Here is a 24,574-nt window from a genome sequence, read left to right as displayed (position 1 = left end):
TGGGATTTCAGGCTTGGGGGCAGGGAGGGTGCTTTTTCAGATCACTTTGCCAATAATGCCAGGTAGAACATGGAGACCACCCCCAGCCACTTTGCCTCAAAGCAAGGGGGCAGTGCTGCTACTCAGTGGTTCTCACAAGAAAGGTAATGAAGATCTTTAGGGAGTCTTAAAGGAGACTGAAGCTGTGCCCAACGTCCCCGAGGCTCAGACGTCGTCCCCCACTCACCTGCAGAGCATCTGCAGCAAGGGGCAGAGGAGGAAGCGGGGCGAGTTGAGTCTAAATCTATGAGGGACTGAACCAGACCAATAACAGTCATCCAGCTGCCCTACACTTTCAAAGAGGACACTCAGTCCCACCCTTAGCCTCGTGCATCCCAGGACTTGTTGCTTCACCAAAGGGGCTCCGTTTGCTCCTTCATGCACACACGCCATACTGACAATGAATCTGCAGGACATTCATGCGGGAGGAGGCCAGAGAGAGCTGCAGCCTCCTCACACAGACCCCAACCGAGCTAACTGGTCCCACTCAAGGGCCACCACCTGTCTCACCTTGTGATCAATCTGCTGCCCCCAAGTTCTCCTAAGTCCACCTGGGAGCCTGGGGTGGAGGGTAGAAGAAAGCAGCCTGCCTTTCCAGACTATTTAGAGAGTCAATGCTGCAATCAATCTGGTTAAATGAAAAATGTGGTGTCCCTGGCTATGGCCTTAATATTCTTTTAATTCATCAGGACCAGTAGTATCTGGGTTATAAACCTAATCAGGAGCTCAGCCTCCCTCCCGCTTATATCCCCCAGGCTTCAGCGGGAAAAGGAAAGAATGGAAAAGACATCCACCCCCTCCACACCCAGCCAATTATCCCGTACTTTGCTTTTCAACTGTTGGTCCTTGTGAAAAGATGAGCCCTTAGTAGTCTTAGACCACCATCCCTGACTTGCATGCTCTCCTGTAGGGGCCATCCAGGTACCAGGTCCCTCTGCCCCCATAGCATATCACATCGTGCCCATGGAGGTGGGGAAGGGCTGCCCGACTAATCCCAAGAGTTCTCCAGGGAGAAAGAGTCTGGCTACGGGGTTTCACCACCTTCCACTGAACAGTGCTGCCTGGGGGCTTCATTTTTCTGGTTTTCCGCAGGTAGCAGAGAGGACAGAGCAGAAGTGCAGCATCTTCCCCCATGGCACCTCTCTCCCGGGATGGGGATGCAGGTTCCCGGCGCCTTCCCCAGTGGGTGGCTTATCTTCAGCTGGGCCCCCCTCTCCCTCAGGTCTCCTAGCACTTGCACTTCTAGCACTTGGATTGTTTTCCCCTCGGTTCTGGTGAAGTCTTTGTCTTCACAAAGCTTTTCAAAGCTCTGCTTGTCATCAGAGCAAATAGAAAAGAGCCAGAGACAGGCGAGCCGACCTTACTGCAGGCCACGGGCAGCTCTGGTTTCCTGCTTTCTGTTCACACACATGCGAACACTAACACCCCCCGCCCCCAAGCTGCAGTTCCCATCCTCCCTCCCCTACACACACCCGTATTTCTCTTCTGGAGCAGTTTCTATTGTTCCTGACAACTAAGCAAACAAGGATTAAACTCTCCACTGAAGCACATCTCCTTCACTGATGGGCACTGAGCAAACAGTTGTAAAAACTTCCTTATATGCAATTCCTGTCACTAAAGATCTTGGTTTTCATCTTCTGATCTGAGTTTGTGGACATACCAACCTCAAATGTATTTTATTTTATTTTTTTTTAAAGATTTTATTTATTTGACAGAGAGAGAGAGACAGCAAGAGGAGGAACACAAGCAAGGGGAGCGGGAGAGGGAGAAGCAGGCTTCCAGCAGAGCAGGGAGCCCGATGCGGGGCTCGATCCCAGGACCCTGGGACCATGACCTGAGCCGAAGGCAGACGCTTAACGACTGAGCCACCCAGGCGCCCCCCTCAAATTTTAAATTTTAGTTAACATATTTCATACTAAAATCCACTTAACTTTTAGATATTGCATAGAAATTTGGTTTTTTTAAAGATTTTATTTATTTGACAGTGAGAGACACAGCGAGAGAGGGAACACAAGCAGGGGGAGTGGGAGAGGGAGAAGCAGCCTCCAGGGAGCCCAATGCGGGCTCCATCCCAGGACTCTGGGATCATGACCTGAGCCGAAGGCAGATGTTTAATGACTGAGCCACCCAGGCGCCCCTAGATATTGCACAGAAATGTTTTTAATACAGAAGACATTAACTCATTTGATGGGGCAGAAAAAAAAAAGAAACATGAATAAAGTTAAATATCATACAATCCAGGGCAGTGATGACCCCAGCATGATTCTCAGAAAAATGATTTTCTCCAACAAATACTCTACCTGTAAGAGCACTCTGGAACTGTGGGTGAAACCAAAAGACTTCAGTGTTTCTATTTATCCCAGGTTGGTGTGTGGAATTGAATGGGAAAATTTCCCGGAGGCAGAACTCAGCCAAATTTTGAGAGGGGGTAACAGGAGGTGACTCTCCAGAAATCTCTGTGTGTGTGTGTGTGTAGTAATATTCAGTCTGGAGTTCTGTGATTTTTATTTTTTTAAAAGATTTTATTTATTTGATAGAGAGGGAGCGCACAAGCTGGAGAGAGCGGCAGAGGGAGAAGCAGACATGGAGTTTCAATCCCAGGACGCTAGGATCATGACCTGAGCCAAAGGCAGATACTTCACCGACTGAGCCACCCAGGCGCCCCTGGAGTTCTGTGATTTTTAAAATGTAATAATAATCATTTCTTATTTGGAAAGAAAAAATTATACAATCCACCTAATATCTTAGGTTTAAATTAAAAATAAAAAACCCTCGTCTCCATTCTGACTGGTGTCTCCAAAAGGCCAGTGAAGGCCAACTCCTCCAGGAAGCTGATTAAGCGGACTGTAATTACTTACTCCCCATGCAATGAACAAAACAATAAATAAAACGGAGTCAAATAAAACTCTTAAATACAACAGAATGAGGAGGAGGGTGGAGAAGGACTTCCTATCTATAATTTTACACTCTAGAGGGGAGTCATTTTAATGTTTCCAGGACCATATCTGGCATATAAAAGAAATTCACAAAGTCACAAATAATAATCTCAGAATTTTATCAGATTCCAAGAACTAATGAATATCATGGGGACTTCATCTTTTCACATTCTTCTATCCCCTAATTTGTCTGAAAATGATTTCCCTTCTCAGATTCAAAGGGAGTAATAATTTTAGGGGTGCCTGGCTGGCTCAGAAGAGCGTGAGACTCAATCTTGGGGTCGTGAGTTTGAGCCCCACATTGGGTATAGAGATTATTTAAATAAATAAAACTTTAAAAAAACAGGGGCACCTGGGTGGCTCAGTCGTTAAGCGTCTGCCTTTGGCTCAGGTCATGGTCCCAGGGTCCTGGGATTGAGCCCTGCATTGGGCTCCCTGCTCTGTGGGAAGTCTGCTTCTCCCTCTCCCACTCCCCCTGCTTGTGTTCCTGTTCTCGCTGTCTCTCTCTTCGTTAAATAAATAAAATCTTTAAAAAAAGAAAAAAAAAGACTTTAAAAAAACAAAAAACAGAAGAAGTAATCATTTTAGCCACCAGAAGCGACTAGCCCTCCTTTCTCAGTGAAGGACCTGTCACACAACTTCACGTCCCAGGTAAGTTAGTCTGAGCGTTTTTTTCATTCCTCTAATAGAGAAGATGGTTCTTCTGATTAGTCTGCCCAATGTCCAAACTGCCTCCTTCTCCAGCCACTTCCCCTTACACTTTTAGTGAATCCAAAAAGAAGCAGGAGATGGTATACGCAGAGATGTGCTTGCTTTCTGGAATGTGAAGCATGAGTGGCTCAGAACTAGAAATCATACAAGGGTAGGATGTCTTTTCTTCCCAGGGAGTGAACATGGGCTTTAAAGCTACCCATCACTGGAGCACTTTGCTGGTTCAGCCGGCAAAGCATGTGACTTTCAATCTTGGGGACGGGAGTTGGAGCCCCCAGTCGGGGATAGAGTTTACTTCGAAGAAAAAAAAAAAACTTAAACCAAAAATAAAGCTACCCGTCATCGAGGGGATGGAAAACAAGTCAGTTGAAACACTTTCTAAATAATTAACCCTGGCCCTTTAATATCCCTGTGTCCATTAAAACCCTCCATAAATTAAGGCTGTATCACAGATCTGCCCTTGGGATGTGCCCTAGCTGTGGGAGGAAAGCACCAGAAGCCAGAGCAGAGGACATCTGGGGAAGAAGCTCTAGGATTGATATACTCTTTGCTTGGGTGTCCCAGGGCCATCTGCCACCCTCCTCTCACCAGTCTTCGGTGCAAACCTGGAGCAAAATCTTGTAAACTGCAGGCTCATTGACTCATTCATGTACTCATCAATCCAGTGGACAAAATTTTACCACCACTAAGGATATTGTCTGCCAGGCCCCCTGGTAGGGCTTGGCAATGTGGAAGTGAGTATCAAAGGAGTTCAGAGCCTAGTTAGGGAAGACAGGTGGGGAAATAAGCAGCCACAATGCAGGGAGTAAGACATGCGCACCCACAGAAGAGTGTATGGTGCATGGGGGCCGGAAAAAGCCACCGACTCAACAGGGTAGGAGGGCAAGAAATAACGGCAGGCTTCCCTGATGCGAGACCCTTCAGCTGCCTTCAGAGGAAGGGCTGGTTGTCCAGGTGGGCGATGAAGGGAAAGGCACTCCAGGCAGAGACAACAGTAGTAGGTTAAAGATACTGCACTCAGTGAAGATCTTCAAAGTCCGAGTCAGAAAGCCGTGACCTTGGGCACATTTCTTAACCTCTCTCTAAAGCCTCAATTTCTTTTTCTGTTAAGAGACTTTATCGCCTACCTTAAGGCCTTGTTGTGAAGATTAAATAATGTAATGTTTATAAGCACTGGGGAGGGCCTTAATGAAAGGTAGCGACTATTATTCTGCTTAGGGAAATGGAACTCGGTCCATGGGGGCTACAGAGTGAGGGTGCCTTTGGGGATTCATGAAAGATCAGAGGGGCAAAAGTAACATCATCATGGGTCCTGTAGATCAGGCTATTTGGATTTTCTTCAGAAGGCAACAGAAACCATGAAGGAACACAAGAAGAGCTGGATCAGTTTTATGTTTTGGAAAAACCACTCACACAGGGAGTTGGTTTAGAGGTCCTGTAAGGTCCCTTCCCCTGCTGGTTTCTCAAAAGAGGCTGTATGTGTCCTGCTTACAAGTTTGGCTTTGGGAGCCCAGTTGCCGGGATTCAAATCTCAACTCACCTCTCACATGCCCTTAGGATTAACTGAGGTGATCCAGTTCCTGGTACGGCGCCAGACACCCTAGAAAGTACTCAGTAGTAATTATGGGTCTGGCAATAGGAGGCAACAAGAGGAGTCTCCTTGTTTGCCCCAGAGCACTTAAGTAACTCCCAGGGAAATTCAGTAAGTCTAGAAGCCATGGGCTACCTGCCAGCCAGCTCAGGCTCAACCTACAGCATGGCTAGGGGAAGGTTCTAAAGGACTGAGCACCCCGAGCCACACTCTGGCTCCCTAGGGCACCGTATCACGTACCAGCTCCTGTCGGGACTGAAGAGGGCTCTGTGTGCATGCAGCTAAGCCCCACAAGCAACACAGGCCTGCTGGGTCTTTTATGTGGGCTAGGAGCCACTGACCACAGCTTCCCGTCCCACAAGGGCGGCTGACCTCGGGCCCGGTCCTCTTCCCGGTCAGGCCAGTCACCTGGAGGCTTTCCATACTTGTGCTTATGCAACTTTCATCACTAAAGGTCTTGGTTTTCTTGTACTGACTTGATCTTGTTGCCAGGAACACAATGAATCTGCCTGGCCTCAGTCGCAACTGAGGGGACTTGGCAAATGGCAGGCGGAGGTGCTGGGGAAGAGCTGAGGAGAGCCACTACGCAGCCCCAGGAGCTCCTGAGGGCGGGGTCCCTGCACACAGGGCTGTATGCCCGCACCGAGGCAGCAGATACTGGGGTATTAATGAGGCAGCTGAACACCCAAACCAGTTTAGGAAAGAGAAGAGTATTCACTCACTTCTCTAAAAATAAGGCTTCTATAAGCCTCAGCCTACTGGTGGTGGGAAGAAAACCTACAGCATTTAAGGGCAGCAGAAGGTTTGCTGGGGAATTTTTAGGAATGGCTGATTGCTTTGGAGAGCCAAAGGCTAGACTCAAGGGTACTCAGAGGCCTTCCATCTTGTTTTTATGGGTCCAGACCCTAGAAGCAGACTGTCTGGGTATGAATCCTGGCTCCTCTATATACCAGCTAGATGGCCTTCAGTCTTAACCCAAGTTCCAGTTTCTCATCTGTAAAATGGGTATGATAGTACCAAACTCACTGGGATGTTGTAAAGACTAAATGAGTTCATATATGCAAAGCACTCAGAAGAGTGCCTGGCACATACGAAGGGTTGTGTTGGCTTTTTAAATTATTATTATTATTATTATTAAGATTATTTATTTGACAGAGAGAGAGAGGCACAAACGAGAGAGGGAACACAGTAGGGGGGAGTGGGAGAGGGAGAAGCAGGCCTCCCGCTGAGCAGGGAGCCCAATGCGGGGCTCGATCCCAAGACCCTGGGATCCTGACCTGAGCTGAAGGGAGGCTTAACGACTGAGCCACCCAGGCGCCCCTGTTGGCTTTTATTATTTCTCATCATTGTACATGGCATTTCTTTGCCCAAAATGCCTTCTTCCTCAGGTTGCCCTAGACATACATCTTGTTCTGGTCACACTGTGAATCCTTGCAGGTGCTAAGCAAACTCACGGGACCATTTCCCTTCTTCTCCACTCACACAAGCAGAGAGTTTGTATCCAAGCGTCCCACTCTGAGGCAAGACCTGTTCCTACTCAGACGCTGAACAATTTGCTATCCCTGTCTGACTCACCTTCGGTGGTGCTTTAGGTAGCTGCTGTCAAACCAAACTTAGGGGGTGGGGGAGGGAGGATTGATGTCCCTGGGGATCTTGTAAACCAGTCTTAATTTTTTTATTTTTTAAAGAGTTTATTTGTCAGAGAGAGAGAGAGCACAAGTGGGGGAGGGGGGCGACAGGCAGAGGGAGAAGCAGACTCCCCACTGAGCAAGAAGCTGGATGTGGGACTTGATCCCAGGACCCCAGGATCATGACCTGAGTCGAAGGCAGACGCTTAATCGACTGAGCCACCCAGGCGTCCCAACCAGTCTTAATTTTAAATGTGCTAAGCCCTCATCCTCAGCAAGGCCACATGGCCAGTTTGGCAGGGACATAGTTCAAGTGTCAAATTTTCACTTTTCTGAAGCCTTGCTCTCCTCGGTTTCCATCACAACTGTGCATGCCCACTAGAGAAGAAACTTTGTTCACATAGATCCCTTGTACGCTAAACTTGGAGCTCCTTGGGTGCAGTGATCATATTCTATCCATCCCAAGTCTATAAACTTAGTGCAGGGCTAAGAATATAGGAGGCACTCAATAGCCAGCAGCTTAGGAATTTGCTCTGCCTTAGGTGGACCGAGGACTCAAAGCCTGGGCTTCGATCTTAAGTTTACAACTCGATCTCTTCCTAAACAGCGAGTTAGACAAAGAACTGAACTTTGTAAAGGGGTTAGCACTGCATTAGTCTGCGTCTGAAGGCAGGTTACAGAGAAGCAAAGACATGGAGAATGATCTTGGGTGTCTAAGCCTACCACCGCCTCCCCTCCCAGTGGGCTCCATACCAGCGCTGGGAATCAGGGAGGAAAGGAGCGCAATCCTGGTCCTCTGCTGCCCTCTCGTGTTGCTTACTAAGTAAGGGATGTTCTTGCAGGCTTGTCCTGAAGGTCCTGGCAAACACCCCCTTTCCTCTCCAGTTTCTCATGCTGCCCCACCCCATGGCTGCAGCGTATTAGAAGATTAATACTAGAAGCAAGAGAACTGCAACTGTCATTAGTTCAGACTAGGAAACAGACCACTATCTTCCTGGGCAAAAAGGCCGTAGCCTTACCCTTTAGGAACCCTGAATATCCCTCCTTCAAAGGATATGGCAGCTGTGGAGCAAGAGAAACACTGATGCGCTCCCTATTTCAAATTCTAAAGCTAACAATTAAGGGCACAATTTTGCATCAAACTCCAGTCACCCACCCATACCCAGAGGTAAATTTTACTTCGTATGTTAGCAGGTTTAAACAATAGATGTAAAGCCCCTAAGAATACTATCTGGCAGTTTGTGGTATATAAGCATTTTAAAAAGAACTTAGGAATGTGGTAGAGGTCACAGCACAATGCAAAAAGCCATGTATTAACAGGATATGGGTTTGAGGTCTGGCTCAGCAACTGGCTTCAAGCCTCATACAAATTCTATCCGTCGGGCGCCTGGATGGCTGTCGGTTAAGCGGCTGCCTCAGCTCCAGTCATGATCCCAGGGTCCTAGGATCGAGCTCCACATTGGGCTCCTTGCTCAGTGGGGAGCCTGCTTCTCCCTCTCCCTGCCGCTCTGCCTACTTGTGCTCGGTCAAATAAAATTTTTTTTAAAAAATTCTATCCGTATTCTAGCTCAGTTCAAGTCCTACACCCCGAACACCAACTTCCTCCGTACTCGGTCTATCACCATCCGGCAAAGATAATGATCAGCTCCTACATCTGCTTGCCTGAGGACCCAGACACTATGGATTCATAGAAAGCCCTCCATTATACATGTCGGTTTTGTTATGGTCCCCTCTCCCAATGAGGGTGGCCCTGAGGGAAGAAACTAACAGGTTTCCAGTCAGCTCACCTTAGCCCTCTGATCAGGGCCAGCCTTTCTCTGGGGTCGTCCCTTATATCGTAATCCCTGCACCGAGAGCCTTTGTTCTAATCTCTACCTCTCCCATTTTCTCTTGGACTTACAAACCTATTCAAAAACCAAAGTCAGGGAAGGTAGTGTGCAATAAAGGCCTGGAGCTTTATTAACTCCTAACAATATTAAAGATAGCCTAATTTGTTTCCCTCCTGGTCAATCTAAACAGGACAAACCTACATCAACATTGGCAGGAAGATCCGTGGCATTTATGGAAACCAAGTAGTGCCCTCTGGTGGCCAAGCCTGGAGTGACAGCCAGAGTTGCCTCTAGTAGTGGCTCCAGGGACATGTACCCGTGCAAAGAAGGGGACGCCGGACAGCTTCCATATCCAGCCATGCTTACTCCTTCTTCAAACTCTCCTCTGCTTTGCTTTCTGGACATCACTTCCCCTGGATTCAGTAAGAAGCCCCACTCTAAGCTGTTCATTCCCTCAAAGAATTTCTTCAGGTGGGGTGACAGGGGACTGGGACAGCGATGAAGAGAGCATGAACACAGGCTGGACACTCACATCCACCATGACCCCTGCTCGATCATCTTCCAAGGCATACATGACAAGGCTGAGAGGCCTGTGCCCACGATCTGCCTCCTCTCATCAAACTGCCTGAGGACACACAGAGGTATCTGGTAGCGCCAGCACTTTTATGGAACACACGTTATGGACCATGTGTTCTCACTCACGGTCTGTCGGGAAAAGGAAACTTGTTGAGAGCATTTTGCCCATTTGGGGGTGGCCACTTCAATGCTAGTGATGGCTGCTGGATTTCATGTCATCTCTAGAAAATAAAAGCCCCACACAATCAGAGCCACAATAAAACAAATGGCCCACTGGTGACTACGCCCCTAGGTCATATTTGCACACTCCTGCCCTACTGTTTGGAGACAAGAGGAAGGTGGGGGCTGAGGCAGAGAGTGAAGCAGGGTCACCAATGCCAGGGGCCAATATGCTGAATCCTTTGTGACTCAAAGAGCCCTGGACTAGGAACCAACAAACCACACTGAGGGATTGGTTCTTCCCAGATCAGTCTCCTCACATTCCAAAGTCCACCTGTCCTAGGACTGGCTCTCTCTTTAGTTTTCACACCTATGAAATTAGGGATACTTGCTACCTACACCTTGAAACGTCACCCTGAGGAAGAGTGACCATGACAGATAATCCCTTAGCGTTAAAGGAACAAAATTCTCAGTGTGCCGTAACTGGTCAGTGGATAGGGACAGCTCCTGAGGCTACAGCTCATCTTTAATAGCAGCCTTCTCCCAACAGCTTATAAAGTCTTGCAAGGGGGCACCTGGGTGGCTCAGTCAGTACAGCATGTGACTCTCGATCTCAAGGTTGTGAGTTTGAGTCCGATGTTGGGTGTAGAAGTGACTTTAAAAAAAAAAAAACCCTAGATTGAGTTGCTTATAAAACTTGCTATTAAATTAGATACAGGTGAAACTACAGACTGGAGAAAATGAGTAAATAATCTAGAATTCTGAAGTCCAATTCCTTCACAATGTCTAAATTCTTTATTCATTTTAAAAGAATTCCAAGCTAGTGTGCCTGGCTGGCTCACTCAGTAGAGCATACGACTCTTGTTCTTGGGGTATGGAGTTCAAGCCCCATGTTGGGGGTAGAGTTTACTTAAAAAAAAAAAAAAGTCCAGGGGTGCCTGGGTGGCTCAGTCGTTAAGCATCTGCCTTCAGCTCAGGTCATGATCCCGGGGTCCTGGGATCGAGTCCCACATCAGGCTCCCTGCTCAGCTGGAAGCCTGCTTCTCCCTCTCCCATTCCCCCTGCTTGTGTTCCTGCTCTCACTACCTCTCTCTGTGAAATAAATAAATAAAATCTTAAAAAAATAAAGTAAAAATAAAATCCACGCTTCAATTCAAAAAAAAAAAAAAAAGCATCTGCCTTCAGCTCAGGTCATGATCCCGGGCTCCTGGGATTGAGCCCCGCATCGGGCTCCCTGCTCGGCGGGAAGCCTGCTTCTCCCTCTCCCACTCCCCCTGCTTGTGTTCCCTCTCTCGCTGTGTCTCTGTCAAATAAATAAATAAAATCTTTAAAAAGAAAAAAAAGTCCAAGCTGAAAATCATAGATCATACATTGGATTATTGTGAATGAAGGTCCTTGCCTTCTAACTGTAATTTTCCTCAATTTTAGAGTTTACTAACTGAGCATACATGACAGGCTACTTAAATGTACAACTTTTTCATACTCAACTGACTTGTTAATTAAACGTCAAACTACCTGTCCCGATGATGTGTAAAAGGGGCTTTCTTTTGTTTAAATTCCTGCTAAAATTATGGTCAGTGAGAAACTGCTGGCACGGGGACAACAGGAGTCAGCGCTTGAAACTGCACTCCTCTCCGACTTTTTTTTTTTAATTTTTGGAGAGGGTGTCTTTGGGCATTTATCTTCGAAAAAATAACTTTTGTTTCCTCAGAAAGTCAACTTTTAATTTCTCGATTTTTCCATCCAAGGGGAAACAGAAAGAATAGTCCTTTGGCCTCCACTCACCTGGAACAGATCAAATGACATCACAATTCCATCCCTCGATGGCAATGCAGCAGGTTACCCTGAAAATAAAAGACATATCCAAACTCACCATGTCCCAGCCCTTCATCCTATACAACTAACCCAGAACCAGAACAGGGAGTTGGATGACCTGTTGTTGGCTGGTTTTACACATTCCATTCAACTGACAAAAATGTAAAGATGTACTCCTATGTAAACACAGTCATGAAACATGAAAACTTTACATAAATTTGGAAGACGTGAAATATACACTTTACAAATTGATTCTTTATACTTTCAAAATGGATTTACAACAGCATTACTTTACACAAGTTCCTACTTTATACAATGTTTTGTTTAGGCAGCTTTTCAATAACATTTCTATTACAAGTTACACATGGAACCTCTCAGGAAGTTGGGAGGCTTGAGGAGCCACATGCAAGGGACTGATGACAGGGGCAAAAGGTGTGAGGCCATCACTCTGGTGCTCAACTAGGAGCTGAGAAAGGACTCCAACTCTCATATGGAGCTAAATCAAGGCACTGGGATCCTCACTGTTTTCCTCAGCTCTTCTTCCCAACAGGCAAACTTTCATCAGAAGAGGACTGTGTTTTCTACATCAATATGGCAAAGAAACCTTTTAATACAGGCTGACGCCTATCATAGACTAGCACAGTCAGGTACTGAATGGTGATGATTAGGTAATGACTCTTGAAATATTTGTTGTTCAATTCTATCTCCTGTTACAGGTATATAGCATCTATAATCCATTCCAGTCTGTGTTACATGGCAGGAAATCCAGGCAGGATTGAGCCCAGAACACCCATGGGCACTAAATATCAATCAGTGCCTGATCCAAGCCAGAGGCAGGTCTTAATAGACTGCCAAATACCCAGCAAGATTATAAATGAAAAAAAACAGAAGACGCAGAAACCCATTACAAAAGGGCCTTCAGAGTTCAACAAAAGGTACAAGGCAACACCAAGTTTTACCCCCTTCCTGGTAGGCATCCACTTTGTTCTCAGGGTTATCTTACACAAACACCCAAAGGGTCATGTTAATTTTAATAGCAAATTAAGTGAATCCCAGATACTTCTGCCAAAACAAAAGACCTAAAGTCTGAAGATCTTTATATATCATTTTTAAAAGCTCTGTATGGCAGAATGAAGCAGGGATTCTCAGGCTTTTACCAACCTCCACCACCACGGACGGTATCTCTGGCTTTAGGCTAACCAGATAGAAAAGGGAGTTCCACCTCCCAGGATGCTGAAATGAAATTGTAAAGAAGTCCATCTCCTTTACAGCTGATCAAATTACACAATCTTTCTCCAGCCTAGAGCCTACATAAGAAACAAGCCCTTTCTTAATTCTGCATAAGAAATCTTCTAGAGTCTGATCTGAAAGAAGGAAAAACAAAAACACAAGAGCCACTGGCATGAGGCAGGGGCACTCAACCACCCTCTAGTGCCGACTTCACTAGGCTCCTTCACCCTTCTGGCTCAGACTCCAACTAACAGTCCTTCCTTCTCACACCTCATGCAGCTGCAGGATTACTGAGATGAAGCATCAGTTTGTGTGTTTTCTCTTCTTTCTCCAGGTGCAGAAGTTTCTCTGGGACACAGGCCGGCTTCACAGCTAACACACAGTAAACAAGGTTTTTAGATAACATCACTTTGTAGTCGATCTGGGTACTTAACAGAAGGGATCAATTAGAAGGTAGATGCACCTTTGTTCATTTGCTGTGTTAGTGCACAAGGTAGGAGGAAAACCAGAGGAGACCTGCAAGACACCACCCAGGCTTTGTCATTCACCAGCAGTATCACTGGGCAGGTGACGCTTTCTCCAACTTCAATATCATCATATGTAAACACATCAGTGGCCCTCTCATGGGGGAGGGGGTGGCAAAAACATATCTTCTTGCCCTTCCCCCACTAACTCAGAGAGGCAGAGAATCCACCTCACCGGGAATGCTGTCGTCAGGGACTGTGGACAACCCATACGTGAGGAAGAACACGAGGAGGGGGCACAGGAGGTGCATACCAGATGGGCAAAAGCTCTCTAAAGGCAAAGGCTTTATTTCAGCTGCAGTGTCCCCTTTCAGTTATATTCTCAATGGAACTGGGACAGATGGCATCCTGTCCCAATGTCAGGGGGTTCTAAGAATTTGGGTGCTTAAAAAAGGCCAAACCACTATTATTCCAGATTGTACTCTGGAGACTCTTCTTCTCTTTTGGCCCCGGAACCCCCATCAGACAAGGAGAGACATCACAACAACTGTGGGAAAGCTGCAGACAATTACAAGTCATTCTTAAAGAGATTTAATTATTTGAATTGCATCAAAGGGGATATAGTACATTTAAATCTCTGCTACATCACAAACTGCTGTTTTTGTTGTTTTGTTTTATTAAAGACCCACTAGTTCTACCCATCTCCAGGTTTATGGCTACAGAATGGGGGGAAAATAAGTATTACCAACAGAAGAGGAAAAACCAAGCAAGAGTCTGTTCTGTTCACCAGAAGGTCTTCTCCACTGCAGAACAGAGCCCTTTAAAAAAGAAAGGAGGGGAAAGGCTGTGGACTATCGACAACCAGTAACAACAGCTAGAGTTAGAAAGCGACAGGAAGAAGTCACGGAGGCAGAGCCTGCCTGTTCACAAGCTGTCCCTCGACCCACACTTTCCTAGCCGTCCGCAAAGATCCATCTTCCTTAAATTTCCTTTTGACATCTTAACCCTAAACAAAGTTTCCCTGTTAATTCCAATATAATAGAGACACCATTTCCACAGGAGGACTGATTTGAGGATTGGAATGATTTGCCACCATTCTGAAAAGCTTATTTAAAAACAGCATGGCTTTAAAGATAAGTTCTATTCCGTGAAGAAGACTGGGTGGGGTTATTAGTAGAGATGGGAGGCATACGGCCCACCAAACAGAGCAGGATACAGAAGAACAATCCACTGCTACTGTAGCCTAGCTGGGCAGAGGCAAAAGCAAGCAACCCCCCCGTCTCGCTCTTCCAAGCCCACAAGGTAGAGGGGCATAAGAAGCTGTAGTCTAATGGCTCTAAATAACCAGCATTTAGTGTTAAATTAGGACCAAGGATTTATTCCACAATATAAACTGCAACAATTTGATACAAGCTACCAAAAAAATAGTAGGAGAGGAAGGGAGGGGCAGGGGAAAAGCGAAAATACAGCCGTGGCAATTACTTACAGAGCAGTCTCTTTTCTACATCACTAGTTCATCAGTGACACTAGAAACTAGACATTTGTGTTCTGTACATCAACCAAATGCTAAAGCACCAACACACTGTTTGGAAGTTTGTTTTGTTTTGTTTTAATTCCAGCCACTGAAACCAACACAGAAGTTATTGCTTTGATAAATAAACCTAGTCTACCAGGAAAAAGAAAAGTGGATAAAGAAACAAACAAAAACCCCAAAAGTGAAAAACTTAAGTTCCCCAATATGGTAACAGAGTAAACAAGAGAGAAATTCCTCAAATGAGGATTTACTGGAATTTCTGGTGCCCTTCTGGGCACTGAAACTGAGTTGGACTCGTAAGCCGGTAAATCCCAGACAGAGGTAAGATTTTAATGCTGTACATGGAAAGGTGCAAAAGCTCCGATGCCTTCCAAACTGGTGGAAACCCCTGCGGAAAAACCAGTCAGCATTTCAAACCTCAACAACCACAAACAGCTCTTAAGGAAAAAAATACAAAAAGTGTCAAAAATTTTTTTAGTTGTTTTTTCTTTTTTTCAAAGAGTTCTGGAAAAATGATCCCGTAAGGAATAGAAATAGCACCGTTTACAGGCTGGTTTGAATACCAGTCCTGCAGCTTTGCTGAGAAATTGAAGAAATCTTCTTGGTTGGAGTCCTGAATTACATTAAGTGGTTGGGGGTGGGGGGTGTTTATGTTTGTGTTTTTTATTTTCGGCTTGGTGCGTCCTTCACAGTACAGCGCACACAGATGTAGTCTTCCTTCTCGGCCATCTCTGGAGAAACACCAACACAGACCTGGTGAAACCACTGATTGCAGCTGCCATCACACTGGACCCAGTCCACCTGGTTACAAAGAGCAGGGAGACGGGGTTTTCAGAGGAAAAAATGTGATTCAAAATTGGGCAGGCCAGCCTCAAGATATTCAGGCCGTGTGCCACTACTGGCCACTGTCCCACCACCGGGACCTCGGGCACAACAGCTACGCCACATGAGTGCAGCTGGCCCACCAGCCAAAGCAACCAAGTCAAAGCCATTCTTCAAGTCGTGACTGCTTTGGGGTTAAGACAGCGCCGCCCTGTGGTAAGTAAGCAAAAGGGCATTACATCAGCATCCCTCCCACCTTCTTAGCGCCGGGACGGTGAAAGCTGGAAGAGCAGGAAGAGGAAAAAGGGAAGAATAAGAGTTTCTTCAAGAAAAGGGAGAAGACCCAGGAACGATGGTTAAGAGCAGAGATATCAGTGGGGGAGGGCTGAGCAATCCATTCAGATCAGCTCAAAGCAGATAAGCAGAAGAGAAAGACCCAGCGAGATGAGGTGTAGTTTACAGGGTTTCTGAGTTAAGGGAAAGCACGTCCTCTATGGCCCAAACCTCACTGACCTCATCTCCTTCTGGCTGCAGGCAGCTCACAGCTGGGCAGATGGCATCTTCATCCTCAGAGTCCTCCTGTTCGGAATAGGATGTGTCTGAGGGCAGGGAATGAGTTTCGGCAGAACGGACTAATTCATAGCTACGCTCTCTCTCTAACTTGAAACTGTTCATGTCCTTGGAGTGGCTCAGTTTGATTTTCTTCTTTTTGGGGGTCCGCATTTTTTTAACTCGATCCCACCGATCACTGGAGAGGCCTTCTCTTTCCAGGCGTCTCTTCAGTTTTCTCTCAAGACTGTTGATTCCATCTCGCTTCCCGCGGCAGCACTCATTCTGGGTGGAGGATAGGCAAAGTCAATTTTAGCCGACAGTTTTGCCTGTTACTCAAACTAGTGAAGTATTAGCTGTATGAGAGTTCGGATGATCTCTCATCAACATTTTAAAAATCCTGCAACCCGGGGCGCCTGGCTGGCTCAGTTGGAGAAGAGCGTGCGACTTGACCTCGGGGTGAGCTCGAGCCCCACATCAGGTGTAGAGAAGACTTATTAAAAAAAAAAAAATACTGGGGCGCCTGGGTGGCTCAGTCGTTAAGCATCTGCCTTCGGCACAGGTCATGATCCCAGGGTCCTGGGATCGAGCCCCACATCGGGCTCCCTGCTCAGCGGGAAGCCTGCTTCTCCCTCTGCCACTCCCCCTGCTTGTGTTCCCTCTCTCGCTATGTCTCTCTCTTCAAATAAATAAATAAAATCTTTAAAAAAAAAAAAAATACTGCCTCCTCACACCACTGCCACCACACGCCCTCATGTCCTCTGGGACACCCTGCTTGAGTTAAGCTAACCCAACTGTTAGTGCTGTCAAAAGAGATAGTGGAAAAAGGAAATGTTAAAGACATGATTAGCTTTCAAACTGGCACCAGAAGATGCGGAGATGCCTACATTCTCCTCTTCACCAACTACAGGAGTACAAGACTACCATGTAGTTTCTACCTAGGTGTGTATGCTTATCCTTTGACCTACAGACTTCTAAGGAACCGTGCTAATACCTTCCTTCTTTAAGGACATACATCCCCACCCCATACAGAAATAAGGTTCATTAATTGAACATAACCAATAATGGTGCTACACTACTATTTGGTATCACAATGAAAAATAAAATTCTAGGGGCGCCTGAGTGGCTCAGTTGGTTGAGCATCTGACTCTCGGTTTCGGCTCAGGTCATGATCTCAGGGTCATGGGATCGAGCTCCATGCTCAGTGGGGAGTCTGCTCTTCCTCTCCCTCTGCCCCTCACTCTACATTCTCTCTCTCAAATAAATAAATATTTTTTTAATTTAAAAATATTAAAAAAATAAAATTCTAAATGGTATTTGATAGTGAGATTCTTCCCTATCCTGACTATATTCTCAGGACTTTTGAATGTTATAGGTCAGTTAGCTTACTAAGAGAAAGTAGCAGCATCTTTAAGCTAAGACACAGAACACACATGGTATCTATCCCCTTCAAGTAAGTCAGCACTCAAAACAGGCACCCTCAGTCTGATGACCCAGTCCTCACACCAGCTGTCCTGTTAGGGTTAGAGCAATTAAAGCATTTGTTAAACGTTAACTCCAAGATGTTCTTTAGGTTTTGAAAGCTTTATACCAAAAGGCCTTCCCAACTATAATTAGATTTTCATCTCTACAGTATTTCTCTTACAAAAAAATAATCCTGCTTCTAGCTATTATCACTTTGGAATGATGAAAAGCACCATGCTAAAAGGAAAAAAAAATTCACGGTCACTTAAAAAACAGCACCGAACTCCAGGATGTGAGCCCAAAGTGATGCCTAGCACCCCTCTGCTCATTGACAGTCCTAGGAATGGGGTTGTGAATTAGACAGTTTGCATCCTTTTCATGATCGAACACAGCATCTCATTCACCGAACTATTTAGATGGAATGACCTAAAAATCATGCTCCCCACCCTAGACTATATTCCCCAGCTGCCTGTCAGACACTCACCTTCTCACTGCTGGGTCTAGCTGGTGAACTTCGGTCAGTTTGCTGAGCAGGGGTTGGCTTTGCAAGTAAAGTCTGGTAAAGTTCCTGAATTTCAGGAAGGGATACCTGGAGCAACTGGGCTTCCATCAACAGTTCATTCACTTCTGGACTAATACCTGTTAAAGACCACACCAAAGTGTAATGATAATAGAGCGTGTTTCACATGGACATTGAGACCTGCAAGCACAGCAGGACCACCCCTCATACCCCTCATACCACTGCCACCCTCGCCTTGTAAAATTATATTAGGTTCACGTAATGTGTCTAAAGCCATGATATAATACGAGCCCAAACTAAGATTTTCTCAGGCTTCTGATTATTAGGGAAGTACTAAGTCTACACTGAATCCCCTCTTCACTTAATTATTGCTAACACAGAAGAGGTCGTGCATCTGCCTTGATAGCTTCTGCTTTCAATAGAAAGCACAGAACAGGCCAAGATGTGGGCAATCTGGGTGGACTGAGTAGCTCCAACCCCATTACCAAACACATAGTGGGAGGGCATGACTAAGGATTAGGACTCCCACCACGGCTCCAGGCAGAACTCCTGGGGCAGTTAAGTATACGTAAGCACAGCTGACCCTTGAATAACGTGGGAGTTGGGGGTGCTGAATCCCTAAAACAGTGGAAAATCCATGGGTTACTTTTAACTCCCCCCAAAAACTTAAGTGCTAATAGCCTACTGTTGACCGGAAGCCTTACCAATAACATGAACAGCTGATTAACATATTTTGTATGCTTATGTATTATATACTATTCCTAGAATAAAGTAAGCTAAAGAGAAGAGACTGTTAAAATCATAAGGAAGAGAAAATACACATTTACTGTACTGTATTTATCGAGAAAACCTGTGTATAAGTGGACCTGTGTAGTTTGAGTCAACATAGAAAAAAGGAGGTAGGTTTCAAGTATAGATTATCTCTAAGATCCCAAAGAAGCCCATGACTTAGCATCTGACTGAAATGGCTGGTATTTTAAAGTCAGTTGGCATGGGATTAGCCCTTTCATCCCTGAAAGCAATGTATTAAAGCCTTTTCCTATTTGCTTTGCATTTATAAACCTTCAAGCATGATCCTCCTCCTACCTTGCAAATTCTTAGTAACCCATATCCGACATTTGAGGATAAAGTCTTTTCATGTATCTGAACAACAAAAACCTACTGCAAGATTACTCTTTACTACCCAGCCCTCCTCCTCCTCCTCAACGTAATAAATACAAACCATGGAGGGGGATACAACTTCGGCCAGTGGAGAAGGGAGAGTGTACGTATGAGGCTCTGCTGTCCCAGTCATCAGGCAAGGAAAAGGACGTTGTGCCGGTAGGCTGAGACACCTAATGGAAGGAAAACATTTTATAGGAAGGCTTTTTCAGATTAAAAATTCTCCCACCAGTCCAAGGAAAGTAGTTTGGGTTATCAAGCAGGCAAACAAGAAAGAAGGACTTCAATTCCCAACTGAAAGAAGTCTCCAAGTATTTTAGATTTAGCCAAATCAACTCATATCCACCAAGCCTTTAGTCTTCCTGGTTTTACTTGGACTGATTCCACAGAGGTCAAGAGCACCGTTGGGAAATAAGGTATTTTCTTTGCATGAGAACAGATCTTACAGCCTTTTTATACCCTATGTAATTCTCCTAATGAAGGTTATAACACAATGAACACAGACATGTGCCCCTTTGAGCAAACTGACTGAGGAACTGTCAGATCTCATGCATGTCCACCTTCCTCCCTTCCTTAGTGTTTATTAAAAAGTGCTAGGAGAAACACTCCTTTGACTCTGAACTAGTAAATAAGTAACAGTTGTGTCCCCTCCTTTTGTCAATAAAGGTGAACTTCTAGCCTATCTTGTGTAAAGAACATAAATGTCTCCCCTGTAGGCTACCCAAATGACGACAACTCACCCTATGCAACTAAAATTTAATTCATTTGCTAAGACCCAGACACTGACTGTATTTCACAAGCCTGGAAAGAAATGTAAAAGAAAACAAGGATACAAATATGATGGAAATCAATTTTTTGTCTTTTATCTTTGATCAGCTGAACACTTAACTCCTAATTCACTGTCTGTGTTAGGAGCTGCGAGATCTCAGCTAGAGAACTCTGTACGAGATCTGAAAATCAGGTCACACTCATATCAAGACTGAATACTGCCCTCTGATTGTACTTTTCTGATATTTTCACATTCTTTTCCTGCAGTCACCTTCTACGGAAGAAGACAAAAAACTCTGCCCATCCCAGGGATGGTCAGAAGAATCTTGCTTTTATAGCAGAAAGATCATGGATGGTATGAAACCCACTGCCTTTCCTCTGAAGCAACACAGTACTCAGACACTTCAGAACTTATTCTTTCCTCAAGGGGCAGTAAGAGACACAAGGCAGAAAGCACTTTCCCCTCTAGTCAGTGACTTACATGAGAGGAAGCAGGGGAAAAAAAGCAGTCAAATAAAAATTCTAAAACTTCATACATATTAAATATGTGTCTGGAATTCATACACATAAATGGGAAAACTATACGTATCTATGAAAAGGTGAAATCTGCTCTCCAGAAGCAGACTGCCTGAGAGACACCTTCGGAGTGCCAGGAACAGAGAAAACGAAAACAACACGGTAGGGACACAGAGCCCTCGAAGCGGGGAGCTTAAAAGTGAGCGCTGGTACCAGTCAAGCCATCACCAGAAACAGCAACAGTACCAGAGCGGAAGGTGCCGGGGAAAGGGACAGAGCTCGGCAGATTCCAGTAACCGGCAAAGAAAAGTCCAGACTCACCTTGTTTGTCTCAGACACCTGTCCTGCTGAAGCTTGCCATCTGCTATACCATAGTCCTGAGCCCACTCGATCTTGCACAGATTTGAGAGTCCCTGATGAAAGCAGCTGCTGGGCTCTGTGTTGCCAGTTCACGGTTCTTTCGATCATGTATCGAAGTGCATCTCCCTCAGGAAGGCGAACTCGGATACGCTGCAGGGAAGCCAGCAGGGGCAGAATTTTCTCTAATGGAGGTTTCTCTGACCTCCGACAATGGGGACAAAGCCAGATGCGGGGGCCTTGTGAAATACTGGGTACCGCCACACAGCTAGTGTGGAAAGCATCTCTGCAGAGTTCACACTGGATCATGGGGGCAGCTGGGGCCTTCTGACATAGGCAGACTTTCAGCTCCACATCTTGGACAGGTGACAGCAACTTCCCTTCATTGGCTAGTCTGAGAGACTGCAAGGCTTCCATTTCCCTTAGCCGAGCTTCCCCAAGTGTTGCCATCTAAAAAGGATTTAACAATCAAGGACAATGTCAGAGAGAATTCAGCCCTCTCCTAAATCTCAAGGGTCTCAGAGTAGATGATCTACATTTAAATCCTGGCTCCGTCTCACTGAGTTATATGAATGGCCCTGGGCAGCACGTTCCACTGTGGCTAAATGTTCACATGTATAAAATGGAGTTAATAGTACAGCCTACCTCCCAGGGCTGCAGTGATGATTACCTGAGAGCCCTGTGCCAGAGCACGCTCTGCCGGGCACACAGTGAACAATGTGAGCAATTACTGAGCACATACTACTTCTTAAAGTCCAACTTTCTTGCACATTTACTTCTCTTAAAAGATACAGGCTTTTCACATTCTACGTGCACTAATTCCTGGGGTTCTCCATGTTTTCGTAGTTCCATTAGCTTCTGTGTTCTTTTAGAGAGGTACTTTGGATAGAAAAGTCTCTAAAGCAGCCACTACACGATGGTAGTTTATGCCTCTTACTATCTTTAACATTAAGGCCTTATACGTGGGCTGGACACAGTAGATAATGAAACTGGATACCTCATGAGATAATTAAACAGAAAGCACTTTACCAGACTTTTCTTACACACACGTGTGCACGCACATGTGCATGCTTTATATAAAATAAGCTCATTAGGGCACAGACAAAAGCAAGCTGCTTTTCTGCAAAGTGGCAGGTTCTTTCCTCTCTAAACGAGAGCCATGTCCCACGAAAGTGGGGAGTTCAGTTAACCTGTATTAAGAGACTTGAAAATAACACATAAACAGAACCAACTTCACAGTAAAAAGCTGAAGTGACATTGAACATATTCCTGAACAATATTTACAAGACGTCCATTAAGTGGAACCTTTACATGAACGGACTAAGCATCTACTATACAAGGTATCCAATATATAAACAGGTCCAGGCATTACAGATCTATTCATTATGCACCATGAAATAAAAGCTATCTAAATGTGATAAACTAAAATCACTGGCTAAGTCGAGAGTTAACCACTACCACCTTGAAACTTAATACCCAGTTTCCCCAGTGAAAGGCTGGACCACCGAAGTCCTTCTCCAGCACTTCACTGATATAGAAATACAGATAAATGCGGGAGGGGGGAAGTGTAGATTTTTAAAACTGAGTTCTCCCCTCTAGAAACAAAAGCTACAAGCTGCAGGAACCACTCCTTTCCCCAATTCTATTCCCAAATCCTTAAAATGTTAATCTGTCACAGTTAAAACCATTCCCAGTTACCACACCCACCCACCATCAGACCTGTGATGATTCACCAGATGAGGTGCCCTGAGTCTTAAGGCCAGAATGAACTCTCCATTCTCTCTTTTTGGAATGGGAAAGAAAATGTATGAATGATTAAGGAAGAAACAAAAAGATCTAGAAGTAAATTAGGTAACAAACCTTTGGTATATTTTTTAAAAATCCACTTATTTCTGTAGACAAAAACAGTGTACAGGCAGTATATATGGGTTATGTGATAACAAGGTGCCTTCCTAGAACTCACAAATGGAGAGCAAACAGCTTATCTTGAAATCAACAGGTAATGTATGAGTTTTCTTAAGTCAGGGATTCATACACTAGATGGGCAGAGACTAGACTGAAAGATATAGCATGCAAAGTTCAAAACAGACAGTGGCTTTACAAAAATAGACCACAGAAGTAACAGTGGAAAGCAGCTCCTTAAAAAAACCAGAATGATGCTCAAGCAGCACAATCTGATTAGAAACTGACTCAATATACAAATATGCCCTAAGGAAGTATGTGTCAAAATACATAAATCAAGGCAATCCCATGTCAGTCACCATAGAAGTCAGGTAGCTACAAAGGAACGGACTGGGAAGAAGATGCCCTGACCAGAGATTAATCCCATCTAGTCCAGTCCTTGGAGCTGGGTTAGTCCAACTCTACAGTGAGCAACACTCTGTGCCACTTAAAGCACCCAGGTGGGACTACATCCAACTAAAAAGCTTTTGCTCAACAAAGGAAACCAATGAAATTAAAAGATGACCTACAGAATAGAAGAAAGTACTGGCAAAGCACACACCTGATAAGGGGTTAATATCCAAAATAGATAAAGAACACATACAACTTAATAGCAAAAAACAAACATAGGCAGAGGATAGGACTATTTTTCTAAAGAAGACATACAAAGACGACACAGGTACATGAAAAGATGGTCAACCACGAACTGCAAATCAAAATCACAATGCAAGATCACCTCACACCTAGCAGAATGGCTATTATCAAAAATGCCAAGAAGTAACACATGTTGGTGAGGATGTGGAAAAAAAGGGAACCCTGTGCACTGTTGGTGGGAATGTAAATCAGTACAGTCACTCTGGAAAACAATATGGAGGCTCCTCAAAAAATTAAAAATAGAAATACCAAATGATCCAGCAATTCCACTTCTGGGTATTTATCTGAAGAAAGAAAAACACTAACTTATTAAAAAGCTACCTGCACCCGCCATGTTCACTGCAACATTATTTACAGTAGCCAAGACATGGAAGCAACTTAAGTGTCCATCAGTGGATGAATGGATAAAAAGAAGATGTGGTGTATGTACATACAATAGAATATTATTCAGCCATTAAAAAAAAAAAAGGAAATCTCGCCACTTGCAACAATATAGATGGATTGTAATTGCGTTGGGCTAAGTGAAATAAGTCAAAGACAAATATTGTATGAATCCAAAAAAAAAAAAAACAAAAAACCCCCAAACCCACAGTTACAGAGAACAAATCAATGGCTGCCAGAGGCAGGGGGTAGGGAGTGGGCTAACTGGGTAAAGGCAGTCTAAAGGTACAAACTTCCTGTTATAAGTCCTGAGGATGTAAGGTATAGCATGTTGACTATAGTTAATACTGTACCGTATTGTATACTTGGACACGGCTAAGAGTAGATTTTTAAAGTTCTCACCATAAGAAAATGTTTGTAACTATGTGCGGTGATGGATGTTAACTAGACTTATTGTGGTGATCAATCAAATCACTATGCTGTACACTTGAAACTAACATGTTATATGCCAATTATAGCTCAATAAAAGAAAAAAATCTAAGCATCCAAATTACCTATCTTCTTTTGTTCTAATACTGTGGGGCTCACTGACCATGAGTTAGACTCTGCTTCAGCTTCTTATGATGATACCAGCTTTGAATCAACAGTGCTTACTAAATGAAGTCAGACTCAAAGGTATCCAATACACTTTTAAGTGTATTTTTTAAGCACGTGTGTTTGTGTATTTATTTATTTTACTTACTTACTTAGTAAGCTCTATGCCCAACGTGGGGCTTGAACTCACAACCCTGAGATCAAGAGTCACACGCTCCACCCACTGAGCCAGCCAGGCACCCCTTATGTGTATTTCCTGTTGTAAATTAGTAAGTTGGCAGTACAGTTTCACTTATCTGTTAACCTTGATATCTGCAGTCAGCATCGCGGGATGA

At 44.8% G+C, this 24,574-nt stretch overlaps 1 protein-coding gene across 2 annotated transcripts in view; it reads right to left on the bottom strand.

The window, feature by feature from the left end:
* Window positions 1–10,772: 10,772 nt before the first annotated feature.
* Window positions 10,773–24,574, bottom strand: part of KDM5B (lysine demethylase 5B) — an 80,509-nt gene continuing 66,707 nt past the window's right edge. Inside the window, exons 23-27 of one of the 2 annotated variants that reach the window (XM_032422111.1) lie at window positions 20,634–21,119; window positions 19,090–19,201; window positions 17,832–17,986; window positions 15,848–16,168; window positions 10,773–11,313 (exon numbers count right to left, since the gene is read on the bottom strand). In XM_032422111.1, the coding sequence (XP_032278002.1) occupies window positions 11,275–11,313; window positions 15,848–16,168; window positions 17,832–17,986; window positions 19,090–19,201; window positions 20,634–21,119 (1,113 nt within the window). In that variant the 3' untranslated portion in view covers window positions 10,773–11,274. Of the gene's footprint in view, window positions 11,314–11,519; window positions 15,314–15,847; window positions 16,169–17,831; window positions 17,987–19,089; window positions 19,202–20,633; window positions 21,120–24,574 lie in introns of those variants that run through there. The other variant, XM_032422110.1, reaches the window with a different exon arrangement.

This window comes from Phoca vitulina, unplaced genomic scaffold, assembly GCF_004348235.1.
Source record: "Phoca vitulina isolate PV1807 unplaced genomic scaffold, GSC_HSeal_1.0 scaffold26, whole genome shotgun sequence".
NCBI classification, from domain to species: Eukaryota; Metazoa; Chordata; class Mammalia; order Carnivora; family Phocidae; genus Phoca; species Phoca vitulina.
The sequence above is the reverse complement of the archived record's forward strand: the minus strand, read 5'-3'. Positions and strand labels throughout refer to the sequence as shown.